The sequence below is a fragment of the Gracilinanus agilis genome, chromosome 3, assembly GCF_016433145.1.
Source record: "Gracilinanus agilis isolate LMUSP501 chromosome 3, AgileGrace, whole genome shotgun sequence".
Taxonomy (NCBI): Eukaryota; Metazoa; Chordata; class Mammalia; order Didelphimorphia; family Didelphidae; genus Gracilinanus; species Gracilinanus agilis.
In genome coordinates this window covers 509325859-509349587 of record NC_058132.1, presented here as the reverse complement: position 1 = coordinate 509349587, position 23729 = coordinate 509325859, and the positions used below count along the sequence as shown (strand labels likewise).

The 23729-nt window shown below is 39.2% G+C and overlaps 1 protein-coding gene across 2 annotated transcripts in view; it reads left to right on the top strand.

Annotated features, from left to right (window-relative positions):
• The window catches only part of NAXD (NAD(P)HX dehydratase), a 73566-nt gene that overhangs the window by 27663 nt on the left and 22174 nt on the right, over positions 1 to 23729 (top strand). For both annotated transcript variants that reach the window (XM_044670527.1, XM_044670528.1), the window contains exons 6-9: positions 10916 to 11024; positions 20628 to 20678; positions 20767 to 20871; positions 22436 to 22556. In XM_044670527.1, the coding sequence (XP_044526462.1) occupies positions 10916 to 11024; positions 20628 to 20678; positions 20767 to 20871; positions 22436 to 22556 (386 nt within the window). The remainder of the gene's footprint in view (positions 1 to 10915; positions 11025 to 20627; positions 20679 to 20766; positions 20872 to 22435; positions 22557 to 23729) is intronic.

Genomic DNA, 23729 nt, shown 5'->3' with positions numbered 1-23729 from the left:
AGAACATAGAATTTTTTTTAAAAAAAGAAAAGAAAAAGAGGGAGAGGAAAAAACAATCAGTAAAACAATTTGATACATCAGAAATCAGGAAATATATGCAATATTCCATACCTGTGAGAGGTATCATCTTATGTATCTTTGGGGCCATGTTTGTTCTTTTTAATTTTTGAACATTCACTTCAAGTTGTTTTATAGTTTATTCTGTTTACATTGTTGTAGTGATCGTGGAGATTTTCTTGGCTCTGTTTACTTTACGCTATTTGATTTCATGTAAGTCTTTTTATGCTTTCTGTGTTCAGCATATTTGTCAGCATAATATACCATTAATTCATGTATCATAATTACTTTAATCTTTCCCAAATCAAAGGACATCTATGTATTTTGTTCCCAGGTCTTTGCTGCCACAAAAAGTGTTGCTATAAATATTTTAATAAATGTGGGGACCATTTTTTTTTTTTGCCAATGACTTCTATGGGGTATGTGCTTGATAGTCTCTGGATTACAGATATGAACATTTTAGTCACTTTATTCACATAATTCTGTGTGAATTACTGTTTCACAGCTCCACCAACCATGCACAAGCCTGCCTCTTTTTCCAAAATCTCTCCAACACTGACTGTTATCTTTTGTTATCTTTGCCATTTTGCTGGATGTGATGAGTTGTTTTGATTTTTATTCCTTTTATTAGTGATTTTGTACATTTTTCATATAATCATTAATAGTTAACAGTTCTTTTTGAGAATTGCTTGTTCATAGCCTTTTACTGTGTTGGAGAATGGCTTTTGGTCTTATATATTTCTGTTACTTGTGTTATGATTAAAATTATCTCAAGAGACTGACTTTTGAGTAAAAATCTTAAGTATATAGATCAGTGATGAACAAACTACCTCCTGTAGGCCAGATGCGGCCCCCTGAAATGTTCTACCCAGAGGCAGGACATTATTCCTAATTCCTAATACAATAAGTAGGATACAACACAATGAAACTTCGAAAGAGTTGCCTTAGAAACAGACTGACAGATGAGCATTTCCTTGCCTTTGGCCCCCTCTTTAAAAAGTTTGCCCATCACTGATATAGATTATATCAGATTTATTGGTTAGGCTAGCATCATTGGGACCCGGGACAGCCCAAGCTGAGCCAAGAAGCCTAATAAATAGAGTTTTAGGAGCTCCTTCTTCAGTCTCATTCTTGAACATCCCAAGACATCTTTAATTGGTGATGGCTAATTAAGGGGTGGCCCATCAATCCATACGCCCCTCCCCATCTCCATAGGTGGACAGGTCACATATGCTGGAAAAGGACCCTTCTTCCTTTCATCTATTAACCAAATTCTCTTTATTTCTTCGGGATTCCCAAGGACAAAGAAAATGCAAAAAGTAGCAGACTAAATGGTATCTCTGACCCAGATCCCAGATGCAGAAATAAACAGTAATTCTCCCTAATATGTGGGAATTAATACAGCATATGAAAAATAAATCTCACCATCGATATTTTGGATATCATGCCTTTATCAAAGATATTTGATTCAAAGATTTTTTCTCAGTTGACTTCTTCCCTTCTTGCCATAACATTAATTTTGTTTTTTAAAAGCTTTCAATTTCATTTGAATTATATAGTTTTCTATATGTTTTAGTTGCTAAGTCCTTGTCTATAAAATTAGATACAAAGATTTTTTTCCCTATTCGAATATCTTTTCCCCCATTTTCCTAGATGCATTGTTTTCCCAAAAGCTTTTTAGTTTCATGTAATCAAAATATCTATTTTTATCTTTTGTAATTCCTTTTTTTTTTTTTTTGCCTAAGAACACATACACATCTTACATACATTTTTATTTGCCTAAGAATGTATATATTGCATATCTGTGGAAGGTCCATGTTCTGCTTCACCTCTGATTTTTAGTGGCATGATCTGTAATATTTAGATCACATAATCTGTTTTGAATTTAATTTGGAATCGGTTCAGTGTTCTGGAGGGCACATTGGCTAGGACAGATAATAAGCTTGGTGTTTATGAATGAGCTAATAAACAAGCAAAATTCTGATTCTAGCATTTCATGCTCAGATAATAAGCATCTCTTTTTTTCCCCAGCACCCATGGACTTGAGAGTACACACTTGTATACAATAAATTTGGAGTCAGAGGTCTTGAGTTTAGACACTGGCTCTGCTGTTTACTTCCTGGGTGACAAGTCCTTTTCCCTCCTGGGCCTCATCAATTTTTTCATCTCTGAAACTGAGATTGGATCATTCAGTTATTTCCAACTCTTTGTGACTCCAATTGGGGTTTTCTTGGTAAAAGATCCTTGAGTAGTTTGCCATTCCTTCTCCAGCTCATTTTACAGAGGAGGAAACTGAGGCAAACAGGGTTAAGAGACTTGTCCAGGGTCACACAGCTAGGCCACATTGGAACTCTGGTTCTCTTGACTCTAGGCCCAGAGCTTTTCCTATCATTTCACTTTCCCAAGCCCAGGGCCTTTTCCATTATTAAACTACAGCAAGCTCCTGCAAGATAAACCCTGTCTATGCCCATAGATTTCTTTAAATCCATTATTAAATGCTGCCTCTAGGAAAGCAGATGCGGAATGAACATAGCTTCTTCTGCCTTTGGGTGCACCGGCCGAAGGAGGGTCTTGTTATAGTGAGGAATGCCTTCAGCCTTAATTATAAAGTAATCAATGTAGTCTGGCAGTCTTCTGTGCCGCCCTAGGCCACAGCCCTGGGAGGAGGTCACCCGCTACACGGAAGTTTCCCATCAGCCTCTGCTGGAAGGCCAAAGGCTGCAGAAAGGAGGCCCCGACATGGGGCCGTGGGGTGGGTCATGGATGCCAGTCTTTTTGGGTTTGTTGGTAGAGAGCAGTGGCAGGTTAGCAAACAAAATTACAAAAGCTTAGAAACAGAATTTGGAGCCATATTGATTACCTCAGGCAGCTGGGAACATCCCGGAGTGTGTAAGAAGAGGCCCCGCTCCCCCTCTGAGGCCAGCAAAAATCCAGCAAAGCCCATCCAGCATGGGAGGTGGTTCCCTGCTCATACCAATGGGTCCCCCAGGCTCTCCCCCCCCCCCCCCCCGGCTCAGCAGTGAGGAGGAAGAGACTGAAAGGACTGTATTTAGGAGACCCCAAAGAAGTGGGGGTCAGGGCAGTAGGAAAACCCTAGGATTAACCATGGCAGGGGAAAGAGGATAGGCCTTCAGGCGAGGCCCATCACATCCCTCTGACCATTAAGGAAAGATCATTGTTTTAGAGGGCTCGGCTGTCCCTCCTTCCCGGCTACACCATCCAAGCACCAAGCAGAATTCTCCCGCCTCGGCCTTCCCCTCAGAGGCCACACCAGCCCTGACTTGGGTGGGGGAGAGAACCCCAGAGTCTTGGTGGGAAAGTGCAGCCAATGCTGGGGGCTACAAGGGGTCACTATCCTGGATGGGGCCTTTAGTGCTGACTGGGAGAATTCTCTTTTTGAGCCAGGTGGAGAAATGGGGGCTTGGATGTGTTCCGGAGTAATATTGGTCATTAAACAATATAGCATAACATCAATTTTCCTCATTGTCTAGGTCAGTGATGGCAAACCTTTTAGAGATAGCATGCCATGCCCCCTCCCCCACCAAGTACCACATGTTCCCCATCCCCCCTTACCCCAAACAGAGGAGGGAGAAAGTGCTCCTATTGGCTGCTGGCCAGAGTGACAGGTGAAGTGAGGAATCTCCTCAGCCTAGGGAGAGAGGGGGAGGGGAGTAAATGCTCTTATTGGCTGCTGGCCAGAGTGGCAGGTAAAGTGAGGAATCTAGGGAGGGAGGGGGAAGAGAGTAAATACTCCTATTGGGCTGCTGGGCAGAGGGGCGGGTGTATGTTATTTAGAATTTCTGGGGTTCCATTTAGAGGTATTAAGCCTCAAGATATATAGATATATGACAACTTCCTGTGGACATGTGGGGGACTTTGAAACTACATTTCCCATGGTCCAACGGGTTTCCTGTTTTAGATGACGTCTTCAAGGTAAAGCCCGGCTTTAAATATTGGGAAGTCAGGCTTGACTTCCTCTTTGCTACTTGAGCAGGCTCCCTGGGGAGAAAGTACAGAATGTAATGGCGGAGGCGGGATTTTTGAAATAGCCAGGCGTGTGGTCTGATTTTATTCTATCAACATGAGCCTAAATAAAATATTAGTTTTCCTCATAATATCAGCCTTTATCATTTTTAAAAATAACAGGTGATATGAAAAAATGTCATGGTGGGGGATGTGGTATGTTTGCCATCATGGGTCTAGGCCTTAGGTCCAGCAGGGCCAAGACCTGGCTAGAGAGGTCAAAAATCAAGAACTTTCCTCATGACCCATGAAAATAGGGAGGATTAAGAAAGGAACTGATTCTTTTTGTTTTGTGGTTGTGCTTCAAGACTGAGAGACATGAAGTTGATGGGTGTTTTTATAAGCACGTGCAGAATGACCTCATTTCTATAAAGCAATCCTATTTCTTTCCTTCTCAGTGGGGCAGGAGAGAATTTGGAATAGAAAATTTAAAAAAAATTTTTTTAATACAGAAGTCTAAAGCTAATGTGATTATCCAGTGTGTCTTATGAATTTATTTGTTCTGTGGCCATCTTAATATCAATACAATTACTTTTCTCAGTTAAATAAAATAGGATACAAAAATACTTAAAGGTTTAGTTATTCTTTGAGAAGGGAGAGCATACCTCCAAAACTAATGTAAGAAATCATTCATTTAAGGGAGAAGGATCACAAGTTGGTGAAACATAATTTTCACAGCATACTTGTCTTCTGAACTAATTTTCATCTTTGATTATTATAGTAATATAGCATATATAGAAAGCAGGGGGGGTATAATGGACAGAGGGCTGCGCTTGGCATCTGACTTGGGTTTGTGTCCTGCTTTACATTTGTATGACCATCTGATAGTTATTTAACCTCTCCATTTCCTAGATGACCTTCTAATACTGTTTGGGCTGAATAATAGCAGAATTAAGGTCTTTCCAGGTGGAGTTTCCATACCGTGATATCTTCACACTGATTCTAATCACAGCTGTTCTTCTGTGTGTGTATATGTGTGTGTGTCGTGAGAGATTCTATCTAAATGGAAGTTCATTATGTGTTTCTGGGTATGTACCCAAGTACACATTTCCCTAGCATCTACCAAGGTGCTTGCCAATCAGTACTTAGTAAGTGATTGAATTCTGGGTTAACTGATATATTAAAACTATCAGAAAAGTTTGGATTCTTTTGTAGGACTGTTAAAAGCTCCTTGTTGATGTTCATAATAATGACTCCAAGTCTCTGAACATTTGAAATGCTCTTTTTACTTGATCAAAGAAAGATTTGTTATTTATTATAGTTTTAGTATAAAAGTGTTTCATTGTGCTCTAATTTTTAGAAAATTAGTAATCCTTGTTATTAGATGTGTTAATTATTTTTCATTTAAATTGAACATACATTCCCTAATTGTACTAAATAAATAGGAAATTAGTCTTGGGTTGATTGTAGGAAAATGGATTATTTATGCCAAGGTTGGTATTCTTAACCTTTTTTGGATCATGGATCCTTTTGGCAATGTGGTGAAGCCTATGGACCCTTTCTCAGAATAAAGTTTTTATATGCCTAAAATTAAATGCATATAAAACACTTTTTACACAGATGAAGTCAGATTTAAACAATTGGAGAAATATTAATTGTTCATGGGTGGACAGAACCAATATAATTAAAATGACAATCCTAACTAAACTTATTCAATGCCATCCCAATTAAATTATCAAAAAAAATTTTATTGAGCTAAAAATAATAATAAAGTTGATTTGAAAGAACAAAAGATCAAAAATATCAAAGGAATTAATGAAAAAAATGTAAAGGAAGGAAATCTAGCAGTACCAGATTTGAAATTGTATTAAAAAACAGTATTGTCAAAACTACTTGGTATTGGTTAAAAAAAAGAAAAATGTCAGTAGACCAACAGACACACAACAAACAGACATAAAAGATTCTAGAAACAGCAACAACAAAAAAATTAAATGAGTAGAATTACAAAGGAAACCAATGTTATTGAAATACAGTTATCAGAATAATATAGGAACATGTTCATGGACCCTAAGTTGAAAACTATAATGCTAAGAGGAAGAGATCAGTGAGTAAATACACAGCAGGAATGATCCCAGTTTTTTCCCCTTTGTCATGCATTATGATTTTATGTTAACAAATCTTCCTTCTTAATTATGTTTTACATTGTCTGAAATTAAAATTAATTTGCATTTCCTGAGCAAACACCAGCAGGTCTGTGCTGGATAACAGAATGAAGGAGCCATCCTTGGAGTTAAAATTACTGTGGATAATTAGAGATGATAATTAACATGTAGACAGCTTGGATTGTAATGATCACCTTTGAGGTGACTGTGGATATGTTAAGGGTGGGGAGGGAGAGTGGAGAACAATTAGCTGCACTGTTTCTTATTTTGGGAAACCCATAAGCTTCTTTGTGGAAGTCTAATATAATTGTGGAACTACAAATACATTTCCATTTACTCCAGTTACTAAATGGCTCTAATTAACTGTAGGATCTCTTACTTAACCAATTAGTCCTGTCTGTAGAATTATAGGCAACACTCTAATCATTCACATTATAATTTGTTTCCCTGGCTATTATTTATTGTTTCTTATGTATTTATTTGTTCTATGGCCTACTACTTTTCTCAGTTGAATGAAATGGGAATAAAAACATTTAAAGGTTAGATAAGTTATTTTTTAAGAAGAGAGAGTATACTTTAAAAAATCAAATCATTGCTTCCCCAAATTGAAAATGTGATCAGTGTTCTTACTCATCATTTACATAATTTGAGCCAGAATTGTGTATAATTGATTCCCCTTATACTTTATTGAGAGGCAGCATTTTATAGTGGAAAGAAAGCTGGCCTCTAAGCTAGAGAGATCTGAGTTCAAGTCCTGACTTTTCTGGTGGCATGATTCTGGGGTTAGTCACTTAATATTTCTTCAGCATGAGACTAAAAGTTTGGGAGATGGTGTTTACTTGCATTGGTAATAGAAATTTGCTTTTGTGGGCATTCTGTATACCACTGAAATCACAGACTCACTGCTTATTCCTATACATTCTAATCACCTGGTGCATGTTTTCCTTGGGACTATCCAAAAATGGAATGGGATGCCTCAGGAAGTGGTAGGATGCTCTATTGTGGGTTCTCAAGAAGAGACTAGATGATTACCTGCCAGATAAATTGTTTCACACACACACACATTTTTACTTATTTATTTTTTTAGAATTTTTTTCCATGGTTACATGATTCATGTTCTCTCCCTCCCTTCTCCCCTGCCCCCCTCCCAGAGTTGACAAGCACTTCCACTGGTTTATATATGTCTTATCACTCAAAACCTATTTCCATATTATTCATATTTGTAATAGAGTAATCTTAACCCCCCCCAATCATATACCCATATAACCAAGTGACAAATCATATGTTTTTCTTCTGTGTTTCTACTCCCACAGTTCTTTCTCTAGTGAGGATAGCGTTCTCTTTCATAAGTTCCATGGGATTGTTCTTAATCATTACATTGCTCTTAGTAGCAAAGTCTATTACAGTTGATCATCCCAAAATGTTTCACTTTCTGTGTACAATGTTCTTCTGGTTCTGCTCATTTCACTCTGCATCGATTCATTGAGGTCCTCCCAGTTCATATAGAAATCCTTCAGATCATCATTCCTTATAGCATTCCATCACCTTTCAAATACCACAATGTGTTCAGCCATTCCCCAATCAGGGGACACCCTCTTGTTTTCCAATTTTTTGCCAACACAAAAAGCACAGCTATAAATATTTTTGTACAGACTTTTTTTAAAAATCCCTTTGGGGTACAAACCCAGTAGTGGAATAGCTGGATCAAAGCTACCAGATAAATTGTTGAAGAGATTTTTATCTGGGAATTAAGGAGACTAGATCTGGTTGGTTTTTCTATTTTTTTAATAATATTTTATAGTACTTAAAAACAGAAAAACCATTTTTAACTTCCTCCTAAAATAAAATCCAGTGATTTGGTCCTCAGGTAGTCATTTGAAGATGCTTGCTGAGGTCCCTTCTGAAGCTGAAGTTCAGTGATGCTGTAACAGGGTTTACAGTGTGTAGATTTAACCTGACATTCATGCCTAGCTGAGTTTTTCTTTAGGGCTCCTGCTGTCATAATGCATCTTTCAATCTCTAAGTTTTATTCAGATGTGACTTTTAATGTTTTTTTTTTCCCTTTCTGGAATGCTAATAGTAATAGAAGGGTGCCTTTCTGAGGCCAACCCAGTAAGAAAACTAAGGCAAAATTCATATCACAATGAAAAACCCTAAGTCCAGAGGACTGATGGTGAATCCTATCCCCACCTTCTGCCAAATGGACTTAAAGTCCAGTGTGTTTTTGGACATGGATGAGAATGGGAATTTATTTTGCCTTTAATATGAGTGCTGGGTGAGGTTTTTAAAAAAAGGATTCTTCAGTAGGCTAAGAAGACACAGTAGAAAGAGGATACAATAAAATACAGGTCGTGTCTCCTGTAGTAACCAAGAAAGAAGAAAGGAGATGCTTTCCGCACATTGGCCTGGGGTCACATCAGTGAGTTGCTCCCCAGAGTGACAGATCTACAGGTTAGAACTACTCACGTCTGCATCCTTCCATAAGTTGGCCACAGGGTGTTTTAGACACATCTTTGATTTCTTTCCGTCCCACGTGTTGTCTGTGGTTTAACTCCTGCTCTAGCTGGGTGACCCACCTCCCTTCCTTTTTTGGTTCAGCTCTTTCTTTGATGGTGTCCTTTTTGCCATTTCTACAGAAGTCCCCTCTGCCAGCACATGCTCATGTCTACATACACCTCTTCATGGCCCGTTGGGTGACCGCCACTTTCCTTTTTCCAAGGGACTGGGTTGTTCCCAGATGTGGGGCTGTCCAACCCCAGAAGAACCCTGGCATTAGGAAAGTGGGCCTTATTTCTGGGAGAAGGTTGGGGTCATTCAAAGAACTATGAAATATATCTGCTCAAAACGGTGTTAAAGGATCTGGAAGGAACTTCTTTTGCTTGTATTTTTCTTGTGATTAAATTTGGAAACTGACAAAGTTCAGTGGTTTGGCAGTAGGACAGGCACTGCTGTAAGATGGTGCATATTTGCTCTTCCTTATAGTCCGTTAAGGACAGCGAGGCGGCAGCGGATAAAGCGCCAGGCCCAGAGGGGGAAGACCTGAGCCCAGAAACTGACTGCCTGTGGGACCCCAGGCAGGTCGAACTAGAGAGGAAGGGGTAAACTGCTCCAGTGGCTTTGCCAAGAAAGCCTCAGGTGGAGTCCCAGAGTCAGACTCAACTGAAGCAACGGAATAACAGCAAGTAGTCTATTAAGAGAGGCAGCATTTTGTAGTGGAAAGAGCTGGACTTTCCCTCCACTTGAATTTTGAGTTCAAGTCATGTGTTGGTGTCAAGGTGGAAAAGGTTGCTTTGCTTCCCTGGAACTAAAAATTTTGGGAAACTAATGTTAGGGACAGCTTGGTAGCACAGTGGATAGAACACCAGGCCTGGAATCAGGAGGACTTGGATTCAAATGTGGCCTCAGATATTTCCTAGCTGTGTGATCCTGGGCAAGTCACTTGATCCCAATTGCCTGGCCCTTGCTGCTCTTCTGTCTTAGAATTGATATTAAGAAGGTAAGTGGGTAGGGCAGCTGGGTAGGTAGCTCAGTGGATTGAGAGCCAGGCCTAGAGATGGGAGGTCCTAGGTTCGAATCTGGCCTCAGACACTTCCTGGCTATGTGACCCTGGACAAGTCACTTGACCCCCATTGCCTACCCTTACCACTCTTCTGCCTTAGACCAATACACAGTATTGATTCCAGGATGGAAGGTAGGGGTTTAAAAAAAAAAAAAAAGTTAAGGGTTTTTGAAAAAAATTTTGAGTTTCAAATTTTCTACCTCCTTCCTCTCCTTTCCTGAGAAGATAATTTGTTAAAGTTTATACATGTGATATCATATAAAATATTTCCATATTGGTCACGTTACATCTCCTGTCTTTTCAAAAATACCCTTGTGTCATCAAGTGACTTGCCTGAAGGTCACCAAGTATCAGTGAGTATTTTTAAACCTAAGTCAGTAAACATATTAAAAGCACCTACTATGTGCCAGGCACTGTGTTAAATGCTGGCAATCTTCTGATTTTAGAGCTAGATATTTTCCCACTCTGTTGTGCTATCTTCAGTACCCCCAACTTTTAAAAAATATTCCTTCTTTCCTTCCTTCTATCCTTCCTTCCTTCCTTCTTTCCTTCTTTCTTTCCTTCCATCCTTCCCTCCCTCCTTCCATTCCTCCCTCCTTCCTTCCTTCCTTTCTTCCTTCTTTCCTTCCCTCCCTCCTTCCTTCCCTCCCTCCTTCCATTCCTCCTTCCTCCCTTCCTTCCTTCCTTCCTCCCTTCCTTTCTCTCTTCCCTCTCTCCCTCCCTCTCAATCTATGGAACCACCCAGCTGCACCTGTCAGTAATTTCTTGCTTCAATCTTGTCTTACTATTCGGTGTGGGAATTCTGAATTACTTAAGTACCTAGAGAATCTGCAGTTTCCTCAGTGTGTATATTCCCTTCACTCATGCAAATTATAGCCCCTTTCAGCCCTACTGGCTGGTCTTCATGAGTTAATGCGGACAGAAATTCATCCCTTTTGATCTAGGCTTCTGGTGGTGAGCCTTGCCCAGCTTGGCTAGGCTGGCCCTCGACTGGCACATGCGTCTGGCGAATCCCAGGGCCTACCTCAAAAGCTTCCCAACTTTCCTGGACCTTCAGTATAGCTTTTAGTCACCTTCTCTCTAAGGCATCATCTTAGGACTTCATTGGAGGGGTAAAATGATGCGTCAAAGAGTTCTAAATGTAAATATCATTTTGTCCTTTCCCCCTGTTTAGGGATAGCCCTAATGCTGTTCCTGAAGTTGAGAAGTGGTTACCCAGAATGCATACCATCGTCATAGGACCGGGCCTAGGCAGAGATGACACACTCCTCGAGAATGTCAAGGTAATGTATCCAATGATTGATTGTCTCCTTTAATCACTTTAAATTTTAATGTCAACACCCAAGCCAAAACCTTTTGTTTTCCTTATTTTTCAATGTTAAAAGTGTGTTGCCATTGTTTAGCCTTGTAGGCCTTTGTGTGGAATAAATGTAATTTAATAATTGGGGGAAATAGTTGTGAATTATTATAATGAGGTATGTATTTCATACATCATATGGAAGCAATGTGTCTAAATTTATATATTTAAAAAATTATTTTTGAATGTAAGCAGAAAAGAAACTGAGTTGTTCTTGGGCTTTACAAAAAGTAAAATGCAAAGTCATTTTTGCATATTTTTATTTTTACATTTTTTATGCACTTTAAACTTATGTGATGAGAAATTCAAATATCCAAATGAATCCCCTCCTAAATTTTTATTCTTATTTCGTAGATAAACTCAGAAAATGTTAAAATCACAAATGACCCAGGTAGCATGGTGGATTAGGGCTAGAGTCAGGAAGATGAATCTTCCCAAGTTCAGATTTGGTCTCAGACACTTACTAGCTCTATGACCCTGGGCAAGTCACTTAACTGCTTGTTTTCTTATCTATAAAATGAGCTGGAGAGGTCAGTGGCAAACTACTCAATTATCTCTGCCAAGAAAACCCAAAATAGGGTCACAAAGAATCAGACATGAACAAAAAGACTGAACAACAATAATATGCACACGTGTAGTCTGACCATCTCTTTGGCATTCTTTTTTTTATAGAAATAAAGAGTATATGAGAGGGGCAACTAGGTAGCTCAGTGGATAGAGTGCTGTACCTGGAATCGGGAGGACTTGGGTTCAAATTTGGCCCCAGATGCTTCCTAGCTTATGTAATCCTGGGCAAGTCACTTAACCCCAGTTGCTTACCCTTAACATTCTTCTACCTTAGAACGGATACTTAATATTATTCAAAGATAGAAAGTAAGAATCTTATATTTTAAAAAAAAAGTCTTTACAGAGGTGGTTTTAGGCCCCCAATTTATGCATTTGAGGTCCCTTCTGCTTTATTCTCCCCTCAGCATTCAAGGCCACTAACAACTTTGTAATGATCAGGTGTGTCTCTTCTCAGTTCTCATCCTTCTCGTCGATGATCTTGATGATGTCGACCCCTCTCTCCTCCTGGACGCTTTCTGCTCTGTTGGGTTTCTCCCTGCCTGTCTCCCTGCTTCTAGGCTCCTTTGCTGGCTTCTCTTCCTGTGTGGGCGCCCCTATTCCAGGCACTCTTCTCTTTCTACACCCTCTCTGTGCCTTCATCAGTCCTCACGGACCTAATGATCATCTCAGAAGATGTTATTTTATTATTGCAAATATTATTGTATCTTATTATTTATTTTTGGGTATGTTTATATTTTTTCATTTTATGTTTCCTGATAGAATAGAATTCCTTGAAGGCAGGGTCTTTTCATTTTTGACTTTTGAATCCCCCATGCCTAACACAATCCATGGTAGCTACTTAATAAATGTTTATAGATTGATGGCCTTTATCATTCAGAAGGCTGGATCCTCTTGTTCTGCCACAGAATAAGGGTTCCTTTCCCTCAGTATCCCAATGTTCAGGATGTTCTTACTTCTCTTCGAGGCCAAATTAACCCATATTGGTTCTCTTCTTCCTTTTCTTCCTTCCCTTCCTCCTTCCTTCCTTTCTTCCTTCCTCCTTTACTTCCTTTCTTTCTTTCTCTCCTCTTTCTTTTCTTCAATTTAAATACATCACCAACCAACAAAAAAAAAAAGTTTCCATTAACTGTTGGCTTCCCACAGTATATATTCCATCTTGGCTTGAAATAGACAAGATCCGTTTAAGTGTTTTAATAGAATTTGTTTACAGTCACTTTACATAGTATTATTTTGGTTTAACTAGAAGAGTAGATGCCACTGGCCAGACTTAATTTAGAGTTATTGATAAAACCCAGCTTGTAAGTATTTCTTCAGTCTTTGTCTTACAAAGTTATCTGTGGATGAGTAAAATGTCTGATTTGAAAAGCAATTAAAGGAACTATTTTTATTAATTGTACAAACCATGACAACTGGACAAGAACTTGGGGCATGTTAAAGCAGGGAAATGAGAATTGTGTGTCTGGTTCAAACTAATTGTGATTATAGATCAGAACAGTACATATGACCATAAATTATCTGCTGTTCAAAATTTCATTTTAAATAGCTCTTTTTGTCACTTTCCAGCCTTCCTTTTTCCTGAGATGAATGGCTGGTTTTCATCTTTGCTTTTGTTTGTTTTTCTTCTAGGACAGCCTGGATTCTAACATAGTTGAATTATCACTAACAAACAAAAACAACAAAAATTAAAAATCTACTGATAATTTGAGATGAACTTAAAATTTTTCCCTTAGATCAGTGGTTCCCAAACTTTTTGGCCTGCCGCCCCCTTTCCAGAAAAAATATTACTTAGCCCCCTGGAAATTAATTTTAAAAAATTTTAATAGCAATTAATAGGAAAGATAAATGCACCTGTGCCCATCACTGCTTCCCTGGATCGCTGCAGCACCCACCAGGGGGCGGTAGCACCCGCTTTGGGAATCACTGCCTTAGATGTTGAGGTTTGACACATTCAGTGTTGGCCCCATAAAGGAATCATTAATTTTGCAACAAAACAAGTACCTTAAGTTAGTTACATGCCTTTTTTTTCCAAGTATAAATACAAACACAAAAACTCGTCTTCCTCATATGTTGCTACCATTCTGCAAAATACAAACAATTTATGTTCATGAAAATTCTCTCATTTGGAATGCTATCAGGGAAGCATTTGCTGTTTAGACCTGGAAGTAGTGATAAGAAAAGGGGGCACAGCATATAGCCTATGGACATGGACAGCAAAATTGTTGAGAGAACAACAAGAAGGATTAGAGTTTTGAACAGAATGCCTGTGTGCTTCAGAAGGAGGTGATGGTTCAATTCTGAAATAAGAAGCTGTGATAATAGTTGCCTTGGTGGTGGAACAAGTAGCTATTCATTTCTTTTTTAAGAGGGCTGAGAGAATAGGGAGTGATTAATGAGCCAGCAGCGGGTGCATTCAGGATAAATAATTTGAGAGGCAATCAAATACAATTTAAAAGTAGCATTGTATGACACATCGTGCAAATTAGAGGCATTGAAGATTCTCCTGGTTTTGAAGGGAAGTGGAATTAGCATGGTGAGTATAAGTAGTTTGTTGGACAGTGCCATTCAGATGCTTTACATTTTATCCACTTACCAAAAAATGGAATTTAATAATAGTTTAGAGGAGATGGATTCTGGCCTCATGGTGGGGTAGGGAGATGGGGGAAGAATTCTCACTGGGAAATTCCCATTTGTGAGCAGCATGATTGCTTTTGCCAAGCATATCCTGAGTCTACAATGTTGCTTTCTTTCAACTAGTACTTGGCACGCTTGTGTTATTTGTTATCTGAGAGACTGGCTTTTGTAGCTTCCAAAGCTCATGGGGAAAAAAATAAGAGGAGTAACCAAGAAACAAGTCACGCAGCACCATCTATAAACAGAGATGAGAAAGGCTTCTCTGCCCCGACCCCCAGTCAGGTGGTGTTTCGTCCTCCAGGGAGACTCATAATTGGAGTCGTGGACGTTGAAAGATACTTGACCTTTGAAGGTTATGCCCCTGGCTCAGTGCGTTGATGGCTTCGTTGGACACCATGACAAATTATTGGGCTGTTATTTGTTGACCCTGACCCTTTAACATCTTTGCTAGCAGTAATCCTAAAATTAAGTAGACCAACTCTTGCTGAAGGATATGGAAGGAATCGTATGTGCCAGCTGTTGCTACGACCTACTTTTTCTTTATAGTAGCCACAGGGTACAAAGTAATAGGTGGTTGATATAAAAATGGTGGGAACTTTGTGAGGAAGGGACCACTCCATCTTAGAATTTGTGCTAAAGGAAGACAGCCAGGCAAAGGCTGAAATGTCTCACCCTATAAGGGAATGGGTTCCAAAGAATTCACAAAGAAGTTAGAAGACTCCATGGATTAAATTTCTACATTAGCCCAGGAAGGATAGGAGGATTTAAAATAAAAATTCTAAAGACACACAAAGAAAAACAAATATGATGTAGAAGATCCAAGGAGTTGTCTTGAGATCTAAATGAGTGTTGGAGGGAATTGACCGATCATGTCCTTTTTTATTTATTTGTTTATAAGTTAAATTTTATTTTATTTTCAAAGATCAGCCTTCTCTCTCTTTCCCATTTCCCTGACTTCCCCCTACATTGAGAAAGCAAGAAAAACAAACCCTATTACAAATGAGTATAGTTATTATGGGCAGTTAGGTGGCACAAGGGATAGTGCTGGGCCTGGAGTCAAAACTGGTCCAAATGTTGCTAGCTGTGTCACATTGGGCAAGACACTTAACTTTTTGCCTCAGTTTCCTCATCTGTAAAATGAGCTAGAGAAGGAAATGGCAAGCCACTTAAATGTCTCTGCCAAGAAAATCCCAAATAGGGTCATGAAGAATGAGACACAACTCAAAATGAATGAACAACAAAATAGTCATTATAGTTATTTTGTTTTAATCAGCCAAGATCCACCTCCTCATCCTTCCATTCTTATCCCTTATTGAGAATACAAGAAAAACAAAACTTATTATAAATATACCTCATTGAGTTATTGGCTTCTATTTGGTCCGTTCTGATTTTCAAGGAGTTTATGGTTTGGGCATGTTTCGTATGTCTTGTGCCAAGCTGTTAGTTCTCTTTCCAGTGCTTTCTTCCATAACTCATTTCTTTTCCAATTTTTTTCCTCAAGCATTCTCATTCCATTTATAAAAACATTCTTTAACTCTGTAGACCTCCCATCTGTCTCCCTATGCCAAGCTGAGATGGACAAATGACTCCTGCAACTTTTTCTGCATTTCCTCATCAAGATTCAGTCTGGGTCCTTTTCTAGATCTAACTTGAGGAGTTTGTGAAAGAGATTCCCTGCCCTGCTTCCTGCCACTCTGCCATCTTGGGGGTCCCCCACCCCCGTATCCATTTAAAAGACACAGAGGAAATTAGAAATGAAATGACAACCACTATCTGCCAGGCATATAAGCAAATGAGTATGTATGTAGTCATTTGAGGAAGAAAGAGAAAGTGCTGGCAACTCAAGAGATCAGGAAATACTTTCAGTGTTGTTGTCCTATGAATTGAGCTTCAAAGGAGATTGGGTTTTACGAGGTAGAGGTGTGGAGGGAAGCTATTCCAGGGATTGGGAGGCAGCCAGAATGGATGATGCCAATTTACAAATGAGGAGATGAAATGTTGAGTTTAGGGAACAATAGATGGGCCAATTTGGCTAGGGTATGAAATGTATGAGAAGGACTAAGTAGTGTACTGTAAGTCTGCAGAGGTAAATGACTGCTGGGTTGTGAAGGGCTTGAAATGTTAAACGGGGAGTTTGTCTTTTATCCTAGAGCCAGCAGAGGACCAATGCAGATTCTTCAGCAGGACCATGTACTTTAGGAATATCAAGTTCACTTCTCAAGAGGGGGTCACTCTAAACCAAACAAAATTTTTTGATTGCATTATCAGGCTAGTCCATCAGGGGAATGCTATAAATTTGGGTTACCTAAATTTTATTAAACATAGCATTGAACAGTCTTTCATTTTATTCTTGTGGATGAGACAGATTTAGGCTAGATGGTAGTATATTTGGTTGGCAACTGGTGGCAGAGTGGATAGCCTATGAGGCCCAGAGTCAGGAAGATTCTTCTTCATAGATTCAAATCTGGCCTCAGACACTTATTAGCAGGATGACCTTGGGCAAGTCACCTACCCTGATTTCCCTCAGTTTCCTCCTCTATAAAACAAGCTGGAGAAGTAAATGGGAAGCCACTCCAGTATCTGGGTCCCTAAAAACAAATAATGAAACACTCTTCCCTCTTCTCAGCAGAGAGGTTTGGAATAAGTGCTAAGAGTACAGAATGCTGTTTACTCTGTCAATCCAATAGTTATTAAGGACCTGCCGTTGACCACAAAGCATTAGGATCAAGACCACGATCCAAAGACAAAATGAAAAATAGTCGCTGGCCCAAAATCCCAAATGGGATTATGAAGAACCAGACACAACTCAAATGACTGAACAACAGCGGTTCAGAACTGTCTGAATGGCTGGATTTAAAGAGTCTCGGATGCAGTTGTTTGATGTTAGCTTTGCAGAATGTCTAACGGAGCAGGGCACTGGCGTGATCTGGAGTTGCTCTAGCTTTTTATCCGTGACTCGGACGCATGTTTATCAAATTAGCTGATGACAGGGTACAAGGGAATACCCAGCGCCCAAAACGGCCCCGGCAGGCGAGGACAGGGAGCTGACTTGATGAGATATTTAATAGAGATTAACGTAAAAGGCACGCACTGCAGGGGCTGCACAGCGTCATCCGAAAAATTCCCCGGAGAATTTTAGTCTGTTGCAAACTCAGTAGAAGTGAAAGCCCGTCCTGTCTGGCCACGTCCCAAGAATGTTCGGCGGGTGTGGGGAAGGGCCCAGGATGGTGTCATAGGGAACAAATGAAGGAGGAGTATGAGAAGACACCGTATAGAGGAGGGCCCGATGCATGTGGTCAGGCCCAAGGATTCAACCACGCTCTGGAGGGGAAGGGGCTGCCCACAGGGAACGGTGCTCCTGGCCCTGGAGGGCATCAGAGGTGGTGTTTGGGGAAAACGGGAAGTGTTAAATACTTGGTTTTTGGCCACTGAAACCGTGATCCTAGCAGTGATGGCAAGCTTTTTAGAGATGGAGTGCCAGCCCCGCCCACCCCACCACCCACACCATGTGCCATGTCCCTCTCCTATTGAGTGCCGATACATCCTGCTCCCCTAACCCCTTTACCCCACATGGGTTGGGGAGGAAGTGCTCCTATTGGGCTACTGGGCAGGGGGGCGGGTAAAGAGAGGAATGCCCTCAGCAAGTGGAGGGGGGGGTAGTGGCCTGAGCTCTCTGCTCCCCTCCAGCTCTGCCTCCTGTGAGCCACCTACCTTAATCCCTGTATACTCCCATTGGCTGCTGGGTGGAGGGGTGGGGATGGGAAAAAATGTAATCAGACACAATGGAGAGTAAGTAGGAGGGGAGCAGCTCCACCTGAGTCCCTCTGCCTGTATAGTAACTCTGGGTGTGGGGGACAGCCATGTGTCCACAGAGAGTGCTTCACATGCCATCTTTGGCACCCGTACCATAGGTTCACCATTACTGGCCTAGGTTCAGTTATACTTGTAGTTGGGAGTCTCACGGTTTGGCTATGATTCACTTTGAGAAGCTAGTAGAGTAGCGCTGTTCCTGGTCATTAAGAAGACCTTCGGAATATCATCCCCACATTTGCTTTCAGTGGGTTATAATCACCTCCGACCTGGTCTGTTGAAATGGGAGAATGACCAAGTATGAGGCTAGACCATTGTCTGTGCTGAAGTTCTTTGTCCTAAATTCAGCTAATATTTTCTCATAGAAAAGCTAATTAGGCTCCAGAAAACAAACTTGGAGGTCCTCTTCTGTGAAGGAGCAATCAGGAGGCAGAGGGAATTTGAAGATCACAGAGTGGCTTTTTAATCTTTATTTTTTGAAAACATATTACTTATACCTCTAGAGAAAGAACTAATCGATTACAGATCAAAGCATACTATTTTTCACTTTTTTTTTCTTTGTGGGTGTTTTTTTAATGAGCCTCCTTTCACAATATGATTGATGTGGAAAATATATTTTGCATGATGACATAGATATAATTTAGACTAAATTGCTTAAAATCTCAAGGAGTCAAAAAATGTTTGAAATCTTGATGGAGAAGTATGAAAAGTAGTACTGTTGATAATGAAGAAGAGGAAAACCATACATTTTAAAATAGTATTAAAAATAATGTTTTCTTTTTTTTTTTATTTCTTTTTTTTTTTTAACCCTTACCTTTTGTCTTGGAGTCAGTACTGTGTATTGGCTCCATAACAAAAGAGTGATAAAGACTAGGCAATGGGGGTTAATTGACTTGCCCAGGGTCACACAGCTAGGAAGTGTCTGAGGCCAAATTTGAATCTGGGACCTCCCTTCTTTAGGTAGGCCTGGTTCTCAGTCCATTGAGCCACCCAGCTACCCCCAGAAATAATGTTTTCTAAAGTGCTTTTTGTTATTCAGTCATTTCAGTTGTGTCTAATTCTTTATGACTCCATTTGGAGTTTTCCTGGGAAAGTAGTTTGCCATTTCTTTGTTTGGCTCGTTTTTCAGATGAAGTTAAGGGACTTTCCTAGGATCACACAACTGGTAAGACTAGATTTGAACTCAAGTCTTCCTGACTCCAGGCCCAACACTCTATCCAGTGAGTCACATTAGAATCCCCATAAAAGCTTTCATCTACTTCCTTATCATCCCCTAATTAAGCCTATCTTTAATAGCACCAGAATTGAATTTTAAGAAATACAGTTTTTTAATGGAATTAGGTCTTGATCAATGATACATGTAAAACCCAGTGGAATTGTGTGTCATCTAAGTGGGGTTAGGGGGCTTTCGGGAAGAGGGAAAGAACATGAAATATGTAACTATGGGAAAATATTCAAAATAAAAATATTTTTAAAAATCTGAGGGAAGAAAAAAAAGAAATAGGTTTTTTTTTTTAAATTCTATTTTAATTTTATGCCTCAGTTTTTTAGTGTTGCAGAAATATTTGTGCCTTCATCATTGTGGACATATGGTATTTTAGCTACATTTTGGTTTGAAGTAGGCTTTTGTAGGCATCAATAATTATAACCAGGCATTCTGAATTCCAAATTGCTGACTTAAAAATTTACTTTTGTAAGTTGAGAGAGTAACTCTTTATTTCTATAGTCTAGGCTTATAGCAATCAACTTTCATTCTTCCCTTGAGAACAACCAACTTCCACCGTTGTTCTGTAATTTTTAATTTAGTACTTTAATTTTCACTTGCAAATGCTTTGGGTTTGAGGTTCAATCTGTATGGAATATCCAGCTTATTGACTGGATAACTCGCATTCTCCATTGAGAACTTTGCACTGGCAAGATGCAATTCATTAATGTGGCCCTTTTATCTAAAAAAAAAAAAAAAGAAAGCTAGATTTTCTTCCCACTCCTTTTTAAAATATAATAATTTGTTCATTAAAGTTCCCAGGTGTCTCCTTCCCTCCTTTCTTCCCCTTCTACATTGGAGAAGGCATCCTCTGACGAGATATGTGCTTATATAAAACTATGCCTTACTTGTTTCAATTTATTGATTCTTTCTCTGGAAATGGTCATACACAAGTTATTCTTCAAACAATATTCCTGTTGCTGCATATAATGTTCTCTTGGTTCTGGCTATTTCATGTAGGTCTTTCCATGTTTTGTTTTGTTTTTTAATTAACCTGCTCATCATTTCTTACGGTGCAGTAGTATTCTATCACACTCATATGCCACCACTTGTTTGTCCTTCCCCAGTTGATGGACATCCCCTCAATTTCCAGTTCTTTGCCACCACCACCAAGAGATCTGCTCTAAATATTTTAGAACGTGTGGTTCTTTTCCTTTTTCCCTGATCGCCGTAGGAAACAAAGCCAGGAGTGGCATTGCTGGGTCAGAGGGAGAGGGAGCAGCATCAACATCTCACCATGCGTTTGCTCTCTCCTAGGGCATCGTAGAAATATCCAAAGCCAAGGGTATCCCCATGGTCATCGACGCTGTAAGTAGTGCTCCTTTGTCATTTCCTCTCCCGTGGTCAGAACGCTTTTAAACTCTGCCACGTCAATGGCTGTTCTTATTCTATGCAGGACGGCTTGTGGCTCATGGCTCAGCAGCCTGCCCTCATTCAAGGTTACCAGAAGGCCATTCTCACACCCAACTATATGGAGTTCAGCAGGCTCTATGAAGCCACGGTGAGTTAAATGGCCAGAGAAGAAGCGGAGTTCGAGGTCAGTGCCGGCACATTTAAAGAGGAGCTTAAGACCGCCTGCTCTTTCTTTAGATTCTGTCACCTTTCTCCTGAAGGATTTCTTTGTTTTCTTTTGTTTGTTGTTTTTAACCCGGTTGTTTTTTTTTCTGTTTTAATTTTCCTTCTAATTTTGGCTGCATTGGTTTCGTTTGTGCAAAATCTTTTTAATCTAATTAAATTAATGAGTGACTGTGGCAAGGCATCGGCACACTTTAATTATGGGCAGAATGAAAGGGTTGGATCAGGTCATGTCTAAAGTCCTTTCTAGGGGCAGCTGGGTAGCTTGATTGAGAGATTGAGAGTCAGGCCTAGAGATGGGAGGTCCTAGGTTCAAATCTGGCCTCAGACACTTCCCAGCTATGTGACCCTGGGCAAGTCACTTGACCCCCATTGCCCACCCTTACCACTCTTCCACCTATGAGTCAATGCACAGAAGTTAAGGGTTTAAAAATAAGTAAGTAAATAAATAAATAAATGAAGTCCTTTCTAGTTGATCTTCCGTTAAGAGATGTATCGTCTGTTTCCATCTTATAAAGGGAAGACATTTCACCGACCAATGTTTTAATCTTAAGTATTTTTATTCCTTTGAACAGATCATAGATGGGGCAGGATAAGCCTTCGTGTTATGATTATTAAAAGAACTGTATACATTTTTAGCGGGCTTTGATTTATTTAAAATTTTTATTGAATCTTTTTTGCATTATCTTCATTTAAAAATATATCCCTCCCTTCTTCCCCACCCATTGAGCCATTCCCTGTGGCAAAGACTAAGGTGAAAGAAGAAAAATCATTTCAGTAGAACCAGCTAATACATCTACTGTGTCTGATAGTCTAAGCCAGTGATGGGCAAACAACAGTCGGCAGGCCAGATGTGGCCCCCTGAAATGTTCTATCCAACCATGCTACATTATTCCTAATCTGACGAATACAATGAGTAGGATATAATATGATGAAACTTCGAAAGAGTTTCCTTAGAAACAGATGGACAAATGAGCTTTTCCTTTCCTTTGGCCCCTCTTTAAAAAGTTTGCCCATCACTGGTACAAACCATTAGCCCTCTACCCCTTGTAGAGATTAAAAATTAACTTTCAGTATTTCAGTAAATTGGAAAAATAGTTAACAAAATAAAGGAAGAAATAGGTACACAAGACTTTATTTGCCTCCATTCTCGGTTTATCCTAAACTTGCAATAATTCAAGATTAATTTTTTTATGGCATTCTTGTGTGGTAGCCTTTTTCCCCTCTTTTTAGAATTTTTTTTCATTGAACAAGTATTTGTTTTTTCTCTTTCCTATCTACACCTCCCTCCCCAGCTATAAAATCCATAGTAAATAAAGCAAAACAAATCCCTCTGTTGGCTACATCCAAAAGTATGTGCCTCATTATGCATGTTTAGTCTTTTACTTCTGAGCTCTCTGGTGCTAGGCAGGCGGCATTCTTCGCTGGTCCTCTGGCCTTGTGATTGGTTTTTACACTAATCAATTCTTTCATTTTCCCCCCCTTTGTAGCTTAAAGCCTCACTGGATAGCAGTGATCATCATGGATGTGTGTTGAGACTCAGCCAAGCCTTAGGGAATCTGACAGTCGTTCAGAAAGGAGAGAAAGATGTTATTTCCGATGGCGAAAAGGGTAAGTAATGAGATTTTACTTAAATGTAACATGGCTAAATTTTTCTCATGTGTTACTACTGAGGTCATTTTATATTTTAATCAAGCCATTTAAGGAGGAGCTTAAGACTGACTGCTCTTTCTTTAGATTCTATCACCATTCTCTAGATGGATTTCTTAGTTTTCTGTTGGTTGTTGTTTTTTATTTTTTAATTTTCCTTCTAATTTTGGCTGCATTGGTTTTGTTTGTGCAAAATCTTTTTAGTTTCATGTAATATATATTTTTTTAAACCTGTGATCCTCTCTGTCTCTTATTTCGTTATAAACTCTTTCCCTTTTCCATAGATCTGACAGGTAATTTTTCCATGCTCCCTCAATTTGTTTATAATATCCTTTATATTTAAATCATGTACTTATTTTGACCTTATTTTGGTATACAATGTAAAATGTTGGTCTGTGCCTACTTTCTGCCAGATTACTTTCCAGTTTTTTGCACAGTTTTTGTTAGACTGAGTTCTTTCCCAAAAAGTTTAGATCTTTATGTTTATCAAACATTAGATTATTATGGTCATTTACTTCTGTATATTGTGTATCCAGGTCTATTCCACTGATCCACCACTTCATTTCTTTTCCAGTGTGAGATTGTTTGGATGTTTACTGCTTTGTAATACAATTTGAAATCTTGTACCGCTAGGCTGCTTTCCTTCACATTTTTCTTCATTGATTTCCTTAATAGTCTTGACCTTTTCCTTTTCCAGTTGAATTTTTTTTAAAAATTTTTCCTACCTCTGTAAAATAATTCTTTGATAGTTTGATTTTGTATAGCACTGAATAAATGAATTAGTTTAGGTAGAATTGTAATTATTTTTTATAATGGCTTGTTATACTGATCCTATTAGCAATTAGTATTTCTCCAATAACTTAGGCTTATTTTTATTTTCATGAAGTGTTTTATAATTGTATTCATATAGTTCCTTTATATGTTTTAGTAGGTAGTTTCCCAAATATTTTATACTGTCTACACTTAACTTAAATAGAATTTCCCTTTCTTACTGCTGGATTTTGTTGCTAATATATAGAAATGTTGATCATTTATCTAGGTTTATTTTCTGTCTTGCAATGTTGTTAAAGTTGTTCATTGTTTCAGCTACATTTTTAGTTGACTCTCCAAAATTAGTATATAATATCATATCAC